Raw genomic sequence first — 12,722 nt, 5'->3', positions numbered from 1 at the left:
TGGAAGTGCAGGTTTCTTGTGTCCTTTCCATTGCGCCGTCTGGCCACCTTCTCAGCCACTGGTTACCCTCGTAAGAAGAAGTAAACAAAAAAAGAATTGCTCATCATCGTCTACTAAGTATCGAACTAGGGCTTCTGGAGCAATGTGAAGTCGGACGGGCACAACTCGCTATGACGTTTCTTTTGAGCGGGGTTATGAGGTCGCAGTAGGTGATACTGTAGCGGGCAAAATAGTGCTGTTGATGTCGAGAAGACAGCGTCGGCCGCGTAAGAGCGTGCTGTTGTGGCACTGAGCGAGTTCAGAGCTGGAGGAATAGTTCAGATCTCTCTCTCTCATACGCTCCTTTTGCGATGACACATGGCTTATATAGTGCACAGAGGCGATAGACGTGTGCTCGACGCCACAGTTTAGACTTTATTCTGGAGCATGAAGTCGTGGGATCGAATCCCTGCCACGGCGGCAGCACTTCGATGGCGGCGTAATGCGAAAACACCCGTGGTGCTTAGATTTAGGTGCGCGTTAGAGAACCCCAGGTGGTCCAAATCTCAGGAGTCCCCCCACTACGGCGTGCCTCATAATCAGATCGTGGTTTTGGGGCGTAAGACCCCATAATTTAATTTTTTTAGACTTTATTCTAGGGGTCATTATAGTATTGCGCGAACGACAAGCTGTATATAACCGATATTTTAGGTCAGCCGGGGCGGTGTCTGCGCGTAGAGCGTACACGAGAAGCTGGAGAGAGAGAGAGTAAAACATCTTTATTAATAATATTTGAATGGCGAGAGCAGTGTGGGAGGAACCCTCAGTCCAGGGTCCCTAAGATGATTCCGGCGATGTTTCGAGCCTGCTGGAGGCGCCCTTCCATGCTGACGTCTTGCATCCTCGTGTCTTCTCAATCTTCTCATTTGAACCGTCACTGCTACCAGTGGCCGGCAAGCGCATACCGCTAAGTATGTCCGGATCATAAAAACTGCTTTCTCAGAAGCGGCTCTCGTTTATTCAATGATGAGATCCTGTCCGTCATCTGTCTTGGCCGCCTCTCGCGCACGTGCCGCTTCGGATACACATGACCATGCCATCTAAGGTGCGTCGTTTCGTCGACTGCTTTGCGACGTTCCGCCGAGAACGCAATGCATAAGCGACCGCGTGCTCCCAAGACACCCGTGGCTATTCAAGTACCACCGCGATTTCCGCCGTCACAACATTTGTGACTACTCTGTGCGAGCAACTGGTTTGTTTTGTAACGCGCTTCGTTATCCGTAGCAGAAGGCGTGGCGATTTTAGGCATCTGCCACGTTGTCGCGCGTGTCTAGGTGAACGCCGGAGAACTGCGGCCTGCCAGCACCGCAGATGATGCCTTTTGGTGGAGGCCTCCAACGTGTCGATAGTGTGGTGTGTACAGGGCGGCGTGCCAGCCGACAGGCGTAGTAGTGCACAAACGGCCGCCCCTATCGCGCCGCCAGCCAAGCGATGCAACCAGATTGGACGAACGAGCTTGGGGACTATCATCACCGCGCCGAGCTTGCCTCTCGCGCGGGACTCATAATGTGTGACATACCGCGGGGTGTGGTTTGCACGCGCAGGGGCACCGCGCGGTGTTCGGGAATAATCGAAGCGTGCGGGGGATAATGAGGGTGATTTGGACCCGCGGCCGGACAGCGGCGGTGCCCGTCGGCGGCGTTGTGGGCTTGACCGGCCGGCATAAAGCTCGGCCGGCCGTGGAACCTTATCGGCTGCCGCGGCCCCGCCACGCGAGATGTGTGCGCCACACGTTTCCCTTCACGCTCGACGAGGCCTGCTCGCAGGACCTGAGCGGCGCTGATAAAAGGCTCGTCTGTCGCCTCTTTGGGGGAATCGCTGCTGCGGGTTGTCACTGCGTTCGGTCAGGCCTCCGTCTTATTGCTGGCCGTACGGGCTATGCCGGTCACGCTGTGGCGGCGTGGGAAACGGCCCTTTTGTCGGGGTTAAGCACCGTGCTCGTTCGTCGTCGTTCACGCCGTATGCTGCGTGTGTCGGAGTCGCGAATCGTTCGATCGCTGAACGCTTGCGATCGCTGCCCGTCCGCATTTTTCTTTCTCTCCTCCTTTCTTCTTTTTATTCTCCCGTCTCGCGCGTCGATAGCGCCGGATTCGTAAAACCGACAGCGTGACGACATTCTTGTTTTTTGCCCAGAGCCACTCGGGCTCTCTCATTCCTAAACGCCGCTTATCGTTACGGTCATCGCGTGGACTTGTTTTTCGAAACCAGGCAGCGAACGCTCGAGCGAAGCATCTTGATCGAACACCCAGTGCGAGACCCTGTAATCCCAAAGCCCTTTTTTACTGCCTCCTCCTCAGTTGACGTGTTATCATCCATCTTATTCGAAATAAACCGAGAATGTTTATCCCTCCCCAACGTTTTTAACTGCAGCGCATGCGCCCAATGGAAGGCCGTTCGTTCACGGAGCTATGACGCATCATGCAGTTTTGGTCTTCGCCTATGCGAGTCGGCGTCCTCTGTGCACATCCGTCAGATATTAGTGGGGGCAGTGAAATCTTCCCTCGCATTTCTGCAGTCGATAACCTGTCGAACGAAAAACAGCGTTTGAAAGCCTCCGTTAGGCGACAACTACCCATCGCCTTGGCGCTGCTAGCCCTGTACTGAGGGAATATATCGTTCTGAAATACGTCTAACTATCGCGCGTGCACCTTTCTTTCTTCTCCTATGCACCGGCATGTAACGGGAGTGCCGCCATGCTGGGAGGCCTATAAAACGCGTTCTTAAGGTAAATCACACTGAATCCGTGTTGCCAAATCTGCTGAGAAAACGACTGTGTGGGCCGGCGGATGCGTAATGCAACAACGCCAAGAGAAAAGAATGTGTGCCTGTGCTCTCCGTCGCGGAACACAGGAGCGTCTGTGGCTCGTGGCCACGAGTCATTGTATAACACGCTGTGCTTAGACTATGTACTACATGCACATTAGGGGAAGAAAAAAAAAACAGCTGCTTTCAGTACGTGTGGCACTTCACGCCGTGGCGACCCTCGACTTTTTCCGTAGCAAAGCAGTGCACGCAGCGAATACAAATTGTGGCTGCGCGTACAGTGCGTAGTCGTCGTCTCTCGGAGGGCATACTACAAGGAGCTGCGGGAGGGGCTGTGGGGAAGAGTTGCGTAGCGTGCGGACACTCAACCTTGGCAGCGCTTCAAGAAGGAAGCAGCCGCGCTCATCTGCATTCACGTGGCGCTCTCTCTCGCGCGCTTCCTTTGACCCCCCTCGCTATCCGCCACGTCCGCCACCCCCTTGAGTCGTAATTTCTTTTTTTTGTTTCCTGTACACGCAGTCGGATGCATGTGCGCGGGATAAAAGTGCGCGATAAACGGGTTGAGCCGCGAATTAGGGGCGTTTTTCTCGTTTGCCGGCGCGTGCGCGACGACGCGCATGGGCGCCGTGTCACCTCGACTGGTGGCCACACGGTGAGGGGGGGGGGGGGGCAAGGTGTGTTCTGCTTTTTCTCGCCTCAGGCGCGCGAGCGCCGTCGTACCACACCGCGCGGACTACTAATTCATTTAAATGCTCGTGCGTGCGCTCCGCGGTAGCGTCATCGCTGCAGTGGACGTGTCACGTAAGTGGAAAGGTAAATGAAAAGGATGTCCCGACGGGCGGCGCCGCGAATTACGTGGCTCGCTCGCCCACCTAGCTCCTTTGGTTTCGATTTGTGTGTGTGTGTGTGCTTCGAAATATATACTTTGGGACGTTTTTTGGGCCGCGCGATCGTTCCGAGAAGCTACCTGCTCGCCTCGTGCTCTTCGTGTCGCGACGCGGAGGTAAAGCGCTGCCCATGCGTACATCTCCGGCGTTCTGGCGAATGTGTCTTGCGCATTTCGAATGGCTGGTCGTCATTAGGTACGTTTACGGGAACCCGATAAAGTTGGGTCGATTCGGCTTGAATCGCTTGAAAAGACGCTAGCGGGCCGGTCTAAGCGAGCATCGAGGCGAGTTATGATATATTTAGGAAAATCGTGCACAAATTCTCCGTGAACGCTGGCGAAAAGGCAAATAAATGCCTGACAAAGCGCCAGCTCAGTTGGGGACCCGCCTGCAAGGGCTTTGTTGAGCTGTTGACCCTCCGAAACCGGGTCGGGCTGGGTCAGCTCGACTTCTGATTTAGAAGTACTAATGGTTGGGCGTGTTGGTAATCCATGCTCAAAGGAGAATGGCGCAAACGAACAGGGACACTATAGAAAGCACGGACGAGCGCTCGTCCGTGTTTTCGATCTTGTCCCTGTTTGTTTGCGCCAGTAGTCTTCGACCTATGACTCGGGGCCTCGCGCGCAATTTGCAGGGGTTGCCCCAGTTCACACCAGCGCTTAAAGACCCGATTTCATGTCCCGTGTGTGTGTGCTCAGCGGTGTCCTGCATGGGCGACTGCGCGTGCGCAAATCGGACGGAATCTGTTGTAGGCATACGCGCAGCATTGGTTTCGTGTAAAGTATCAGGTGCGTATTTCCAGTAATTTTCTTCTTCTTTAGAATGAAGTAAAGGTCTTTAAAAGAAACGCAGTATGATTGTACTTTGCCTTGCTGCCAGCACGGATTTACATGCATGTACGTGCCTCGATGCATTGAAACTCATTTGTGCTCGACCTGTCTTCTGCTTGTTGCATGCCTCGTCTTCTGCACGATGATGACGACATGCTTTCACTTATGTTCACGTGCGTTTATACTTATAAGCACACCATAAGTAGCGCAGAAAGATTATATTGTTCTGCATTAGTTGCACCCACGCAGGGAAAAAAACAGGGGTACTTTTCGTACGTGCTTGGTAAAGCTGACCACGTTCTCTCTAGCCATGACATACTCAATAATAATACTAACAGTAATAATAATAAATTATTACTACTACTAATAATAATGATAATAATTAGAAAAGAAGGAACCCACTGCGAGACAAATGCTTTATCGTAACTTCGGCTGGTGCTGCTAAGCGGCTAGGATCGCGATCGGTCATTGTTAACATATAGCAGGCAACATAAACGACCACAATTAGCGACAACCCATTCACCTGCAGGGTCAGAACACGAGCTATAGATGGTTTACATTGACGTCACTGTGACCGCCATCTTGTGGTACTAGCACGTCGAGATGCGGCGTAAGCAAGAAACGTGACAGCGAGATAGGCGCGTCCTACGCCGAGCGACAGATTGATAACCGCGATAACACGGTGAAAAACGGTCACCGTCAAAGAAAGCAAAACGACGTACCCACGATACTAAGGCGCACTGACGTCATCGTGGCCGCCATGTTCGGTTACTAGCACGGTGAGAGGATGCGTTCGTGACGTCGCGTGAATGCCGCGCGTGCGCTGCTTTACAAACGTACAGAACCAGCGCGCTCGCGCAAACTAACACGTCTGCTCTCCCGCTCTCCCCCACCACGCTTTTTCTCTCTCACACGCACTCTTGGCTGCTGCCTGTTGACACGTGCCCCTGCTGGTGTCTGTCGCTAACACAGCGGTCCTTCTATCGGCCCGATTTTGCGAGCCCTCCCCTTTGCGGCGGCAGCAGCTTCAGGCTGGCAAGGGGCTGCTCGTTCGCTCGATCTCCGGCACGTGGTAAGTCGCGCCGCCGTGCTGTTACTCCCGCAGGCGTGCGATGTGTCGGGTGGCTGCTTGCATTTCACGTGTTGCTGTTCTTGAATTATGTGTTGACATTGCAGCAGGGGGTACACATCTTACGCAATATAACTGACACCGAAACAGACACACAAAGCGCGATAAAAATCATCATCCGACACTACGTATACAGCTGAAGGTGGGAAGAACTTTCCAGTCTCTTAGGGTCCATGAGAGAGTGTATAAGCGCGACTGAACGAGGACGTAGCAAGAAACAGATACACAGGGACAGCGCTTCACTTTCAACTATAGATTTTATTTTCGCACGCATCGATGTATATATACCGTACGAGCGGAAACAAACGTGACATGAAAAAAAGAAAATCAGTGGTGCATATCGATAAACCGTACCCGTGTGCAAGGCATGGTGAAAACGTATACTGCAATTGTTACAAAGATAAACCGAGGAACCGTATCTCTTTTTCAGATAGCGACACTGAAGGCTTGCTCACGCACCTTTCCTGTAATTTTGCAATTTCGTAGGCTTCCACTAACTCCCTTGTCATCCTGCTTTGAGCCCTATACAGAATGGAAGTACTTTCAAACATGGGCTTGCAGGAACAATCTCGGCAATGAATACCCAAATCACCCGAGATTACCCTAGTGACGTTATATCGATGCTCTTTTAATCTCTCATTGATGCATCATCCGGTTTGGCCAACATACGTTCTTCCGCACGAAAGTGGAATGACATAGACAACGTTATGAGTGCAGGTTACAAATTGTTTGCGATGCTGAGTAGGACATGCGTGCCTTTTGTTATTTTCAGTCGTTCAGTCGCACTTATACACTCTGTCATGGATTCTAACCAACTAACCCGCCAACGTGTTTTAATCGTATGGTCGGAGGAAAAAACGAATAACGCCGTGCGCGCCACCTTTCAAAAAATGATATTCGTAAATTTGCAGACTGTACTACTTTCGAGATCTACGAGGCCGGTCTAGCATACTTTTGTCTGCCTATTCTTGTTTTCTAATAGTACAAACAGTGAAACAAAAATTAATTCAAGCTTTCTGCGGTCTCTGAAGCAGGTCTTATATAGATCATATAAAATTATAAACTACCAATATGCTCACACTGTTTGGTGCTATGTTAGATCTGTTTGCATGTGTTTATCTCGATCTCTCTCTGTGTGTGTGTGTTTTGACAATAAAGTGTCTGCCCTGTAGTGCGGAACTAGAAGGCACGAAGCTATATAGCCTAACTGGACGGTAGCTATGGACAAGGTAACCAGCGATTGCACAATATCAAATGGCAAAAAATGAAAACAAAAGAGAAAATATTACTGTAAAATTCAAATGGCACTGCACATGCTTTTCGAAGCCCGATCTGGATGTGTGAAAACGCGGTGTTATAGAAAAAAAATTCGCCGGTGCCAATTGTGCGTACGTATACATAGCGTGTGAAAATAACGCAGGAACTATAGAGCATATTTTGTTGACCTGTTGCATTACATTTCTAGAGGTAAATGAGGGCGCCGTTACCTCTCTCCGAGTACGTGCGCTTCCAAAATACTAGAGGAGAGGTTCGGGCCGCCTCTGTGCGCCTCGTCGCTTCAACTCTGCATGCAGGGTTCTCTTGAAGAGGACGATACTTATTTTGAAGCGAGCAACGAAAATTTGTGACATCTTTTAAATAGGGCGCTCTTGAACTTGCGCGTGAAATTCCAGTACGTGTGTGGTGAACTTGGCGATTGTGCGCGTGGAAGCGAAAAAAAAGAGCAGCTGTGCATGACAGCGCACGTACAGCGACGGCAGTGAAACGAGCGCTGCCACCCTTGCGCAGATGCGCCCCCCCGCCTGGCCATGAGCGAGCGGCAGCCGACGACGGCGCTGCACGGCGGGCCCTTCGAGCCCGGACCGCCGCAGGGCCCTGCGCCGGGGCCCGGGCCGCCGACGCTGCTGGCGACCCAGGACGGCTGGATGATGGGTCCTAGTGGACCCTCGTACCAGCTGCTGGCGGCGCCGCAGGAGTTCGGGCATTTCGGGGCCCCGCCGCCGTTCGAGCCGCAGTTCAACAAGGTGGCTTTCCCTTTCCCGCCGGGTTTCGGCTTCGCGCCCAAGGAGCCCGACGATGGCGGCAAGGACGAGGGCCTCACGGCGCGGCTGATGGACAAGCCCGGCGACGGGTCGTCGCCAAGGGCCGGAACGCCCGCCGGCGGCGTCGGCTACCGTCCCTGGGAGCAGGAGGGCTACGAAGGCGCTCGGCCCGGCGACAAGGACCAGCGGCCCTTCAGCAACGGCCAGGACAAGGGCAGCGGTTCGCCGGGCCTCGGCTCCCAGGACAGCTCGCAGTCTAGCGAGCGCATGCCCACACCCGTGGACAAGATGGCAGCGCAGCACCCGGCGCCGCCGTTTCCGATGCAGCATCATCCCTTCGCCGACTTCCCCCCGCACCACGCGGTGTTCTTCGCGGCCGACAAGGGCTCCGGCGAAGAGCCGTCCTTCCAGGTGCCCTCCGTGTCGTCCACCACCACCCGGCACACGCTGCTCCAGCCCATGGCGCCCGCCTCGCACGAGCCCTGGGTGGACCAGCGCAACGGCCTGGCGGCGCCCCCGCCGCCGGGCACGCCGGACGCCATGGACAAGGGCACCAAGAAGAAACGCAAGCGCTGCGGCGAGTGCCCAGGCTGCCTCAAGAAGGATAACTGCGGCGAGTGCGGGCCGTGCAGGAGTGTGCGCAGTCACCAGATCTGCAAGATGCGGAAGTGCGATCAGCTCAAGACCAAAAAGGAGAAAGTGAGTAGCCGAACTCCAATTCTGCTTGCTTATATTCCAAGTGCGCGCGTTCTGTGGCGCCGCGCATTTCGACTACTACGTGCACGGTTGCCTGTTCGACCAGGAGGCGCATGTTGCTGTTTGGCATGCGGGCAGCACCCGCACGCGGCCTCCCTGGTGCCGTTCTTTTATCGTGCGTCCAGAGCTGTACACGCTCCGCGATGAGGATCGCGCGGTTTATTCCGCCGGCGAACTGCCTGCGCCGCGTGGCACACATCGCAGGGGCGGGCCCGCGTTGCGTAAATATTATGGCTCGGTCGCCGCTCTGTGCGCTCGCCGAGGAAAGACGACGTTTCCTCCGGCGGCGCCCAACGCTTTATGATGGGGCCCACGTGCTAGGAGCGCACTCTCGCGCAGAGCTTCTTGCGTTCTTCGAGTATTTGCATCGAGAGTCGTGCGTAACCAAAGACCCGCAATGCCTTTAGAAGGGGGAAAAAAGGGGAGGGGGGTTAGTAAGATTTCCGAGCGCTTTGGCGCAAGTTATGCACTTCATAGAGTATTTTAGGATACCTCTACCGTGCTGTGCGGTGTTTACAGCTCATGCGCCGTTGGGTGAAATCGGTAACGGCAGAACTGTTACCGTGCGCTAAAATTATCTAATCAAAGCAGAGTTTGTACCATAGCCGCTGTTCTTTCTCCCCGAGAAACAAGCAAGATCTGTCCGAAACTCGTGAGCCCCTGTCATCGAGTTTTCCCCTGGCGCACGCTCCAAACTAAAGCGAATTTAGCATGCACTCTTAACGCCACACATAAGCCAGAAATCCTAATCCGAACCTAAAGCCGAATGACCAACTTGCTGTCTTCGGGACGGGTGAAACACACACACACACACACACACACACACACACACACACACACACACACACACACACACACACACACACATATATATATATATATATATATATATATATATATATATATATATATATATATATATATATATATATATATTCAGAAATACTTGCGAACCTTTCCGAGCTGCTGCCCTCTATTTTTCTCGTTTCGGCCACGGCGAGGGCCGTCGTGTCTCGGGAAGGGCTTTGTGTATGCGCATTATTCATGTCGTGACAAGAAGCGTAATAGAGGGCGCCTATAAAGCACAAAGGAACGGTGACGTCAGAGACCCCCCCCCCCCCCTCCTCCCGCATGAGCAATGCGCCCCAGCTGTTCTCCAGAGCGGAGAGAGACTACCGGCCGGCGGGATGTATACCCGTGCGCGCACTCTAGCGTCTCTCGCCCTCTCTTTCTCCAAAGTTTTTGGAGCGATTCATTTTTCGTTGTTGATGTTATAGCGCCTCTTTCACGTTATCGCTCTTTTCCCCGCTAGCTCCCGCAGAAAAGTAGAGAGACGTGCTCATTTCTTTAGCGCAAGTTTTCGGGAGGTTAGGCTTGAATGGGCAGATAATATCAATCAGCGGGTCTGCGGCTCTTGTCATTACGGCGTGCTCGAGCGCAGACGCGCGCGTGCGGTTGCAGCGTTTTTTCTATTTTTAATTTTTTTTTACTATTATTATTTCGATAATGGGTCCGTTATTGATCATCGTCGTAGGCCGTGGCCTCCGTTCTTCGCCGTGTGTAACTAATGGAACCACAGCGGCGCGAACAAAACCGCCACTTTGCGGAGCATATGGCGCCCGTTTCCGGTCTCCAGCTCGCTCGGTTGCCCGGATGTGTGCGCGCATTCGCGCCGCCGTTGTGCGAAGCTCTCCAGATCCTCCTTCCTTCGCACAGACGAGTGTCTGCCAGGAAGAGGGGGGGGGGGGGAGAGAACCGACAGACGAGTCTCGGCCCGACGGCTGTGCGGTGGGCCATTGCGGCCGGATATTTCCTAAACATCGCGTTTACTGCAAGGGGGCCATATGACCAGCGCGGAAACTTCCGGCTACGTATGCACAGCCGCGGCGGCACAAAGATCGGCGGCCTGCTCCATTCAGCGGACAGGGAGATGTTAACGACGCGGCGTCGTCTGCAGGCGTGTTCATACAGTACCGCAGCCGTACTGCTCACCTGCACTACCGTACTACTACAGTATTACTACTGCACACTGTGATATCGCCGAACCGTGGAGCTTTTACCGATGCGGGTATCAATATATTTGATATGATATGGGGAATAAAACGTCTATACTGACGATGCTTCGTGCTTGCGCTTGCTTCCGCATGCGTGAGAGGCTGGTACTTTCCTTTTTGCCAACTATGCGTTAGCGCAGTCTTCCGAGACCTTCCGACGGTATGAGATGACTTATTGTCGTATGCAGTAAACAGAATGAAAAAATAATAACAAGGAAAGCTTCGTAGCACCGGCACCTGAAGTGATTCCAGAACGAAAGTGACTGGACAATGGCAAATCCCACGCCCCCCTCGTAACATTGTACAATTCTTCACACTCCTATCTATAGAGTATATTCAGGCGTTGTGTTGTAGCGCAAAGTGAAGGGATATATTATAGCTTGTTTCCGAAATTGAAATACAGCCCTTGCGCACGGTTTCGGCTCCATGAACGCGATTCACGCAGTGTTAAAGCACCATATAAAATGAAAGCAGCAGCTGTTGTCGGATTATACACTTTTCTTTGATCTGCAGCGGCACTGCTGAACGTTCAGACGGAAGTGGGGTAATCTGGCGCCCTCCACGTTTCCACCGGCTTCTGGCAGCTGCATAATAACCGGTCGGGCGAGCCGCCGCTATTATCGAGCGAGCTCGATAAGACCGTGCTCGACATAAGTTGCGAGTCAACTACTGGCGTGCCCCGATGAACACGATTGTCGGGAATTTATTCCCAAACCCAGGTGTGCACGGCTTGTTAGGAGTCCCGTAACATTACGCGTTCGAAGTCTGAATCTGGTCTGGGCCTTTCGGGCTGTCAGAGCACCGAGGCTTCTTGTAACGGTTTCTGTTCTGTTCTGTTCTGTAAACCGCTCGCCCATTGAATGACAAAACTCGTTTCTCAAGCCATCATTATGGTTCAGAGCGGCGGTTGGAAAAAAAAAAAAGCTCGTCCGACAGTTTCTCACAGGCTTGTATGCGATCCCTTGCTCCCACCGAATGCGACGCTGATGCCCCATGCAGGTACGATTTCTAGCACGATATAGGCGGATGAGAGCTTCTGGGCGTGTGAGGAATCGTGCATCACTTTGATTCCGTTTCGTTCGAATAGACGGTCTGAATGAAAGCGGCCCTGTCAGAAACGCTTACTAAGTATTTCGTGCTGTTCCTGACTATGTGGCGTACTTCTCGCGCTAAGCGCTATACTCTAATTTTTAGCGCGAATGCAGCACTTGTAGTCATAGCACGTGCCCGTCGCTGTTGACGACACGTTGGCGTAGCCTTCAACTGGGCGGGCATGCAGACCCAAACGCAGTCCATTCCGCACGACAGCTCCCGAGCTGTGGACCGAATACTTTGATTTCTTTTTGTTGGGCCCCTGTAAGACTTCATAGAAACAATATTGGCGACGTGTTTCTTTCGTCTAGGCCTCGGAAACCGGATACTTAGCGTCAAGATTTCTCGGTCTCCCGGCGACAGCGACGGTAGCACCCCTGACACATGTGCGCCAGGTGTGACGTCAATCTAGAAGTACTTGAAGAATGCGAGGCAGCGCCGCTTTTATTTATTTATTTATTTGTGTCCCGTAGAACGATTTTGGAGAGAGGTGCTTTTGTAGGCTCGCTACCCGGGGGCGCCCAGTTGGAGGTTGCAGGGTGAAACAACGCGAGAACGCACGTTTCTCTTTTTAAAAGAAAACAAATGAACCGTGTGCGACGAGGGCTTTTAATCGCTTTCCACCACTGGCAAAGGCAACAGCGTCTTTGCAAAGACGCGTCGGCGTTCTGACTCCCCCTTCCCCGTTGGTGCCTGTAAAAATAGACTTGGCGCACGGCTCCGTTATCGCGGCTCCGCTGCACACCGGCAATGCGTGTGTCGCCCGGCTGCCTGCGCGGCGGCCGCAGCAGCAGCGTGTGCTCGTCTGGGTGCGCATACGCCAGCGGACGCGGTCGTCATAAGGTTTCCCGCAAAAATCGCTATACAGGGAACTCTGTCGCCATAGTGTCTACGGAAGCAGCTATACTATCATGGGGGTTCAGCCAGCATGGGAATGGTGGCCAGTGCCATGAATTTGCGTAAACTTCATTCTTTGGCTTCAGACAGCTTCGCGAGATTGCAAATTGATGCTTTTCGACAACATATTGTATTGCAATGTGCGAGAATTCGCAATCGGCTATGCGTAGAGGCTCATTGCCTTGTTTATAAAAGTGTGAGTGCTCGGAAAGGAGAGCGATGAGGCACAATAA

At 53.0% G+C, this 12,722-nt stretch overlaps 1 protein-coding gene across 3 annotated transcripts in view; it reads left to right on the top strand.

Annotated features, from left to right (window-relative positions):
- The window catches only part of Tet (Ten-Eleven Translocation (TET) family protein), a 214,941-nt gene that overhangs the window by 77,332 nt on the left and 124,887 nt on the right, over positions 1-12,722 (top strand). For 2 of the 3 annotated variants that reach the window (XM_075694247.1, XM_075694245.1), the window contains exon 2: positions 7,437-8,389. In XM_075694247.1, coding sequence (XP_075550362.1) covers positions 7,457-8,389 — 933 coding nt within the window. In that variant the 5' untranslated portion in view covers positions 7,437-7,456. Of the gene's footprint in view, positions 1-5,491; positions 5,592-7,436; positions 8,390-12,722 lie in introns of all 3 variants that reach the window. The other variant, XM_075694244.1, reaches the window with a different exon arrangement.

The sequence above is a fragment of the Dermacentor variabilis genome, chromosome 1, assembly GCF_050947875.1.
Source record: "Dermacentor variabilis isolate Ectoservices chromosome 1, ASM5094787v1, whole genome shotgun sequence".
In the NCBI taxonomy this organism is placed as follows: domain Eukaryota; kingdom Metazoa; phylum Arthropoda; class Arachnida; order Ixodida; family Ixodidae; genus Dermacentor; species Dermacentor variabilis.
Note: the sequence above shows the minus strand (reverse complement) of the source record. Positions and strands in the feature narration are given on the sequence as shown.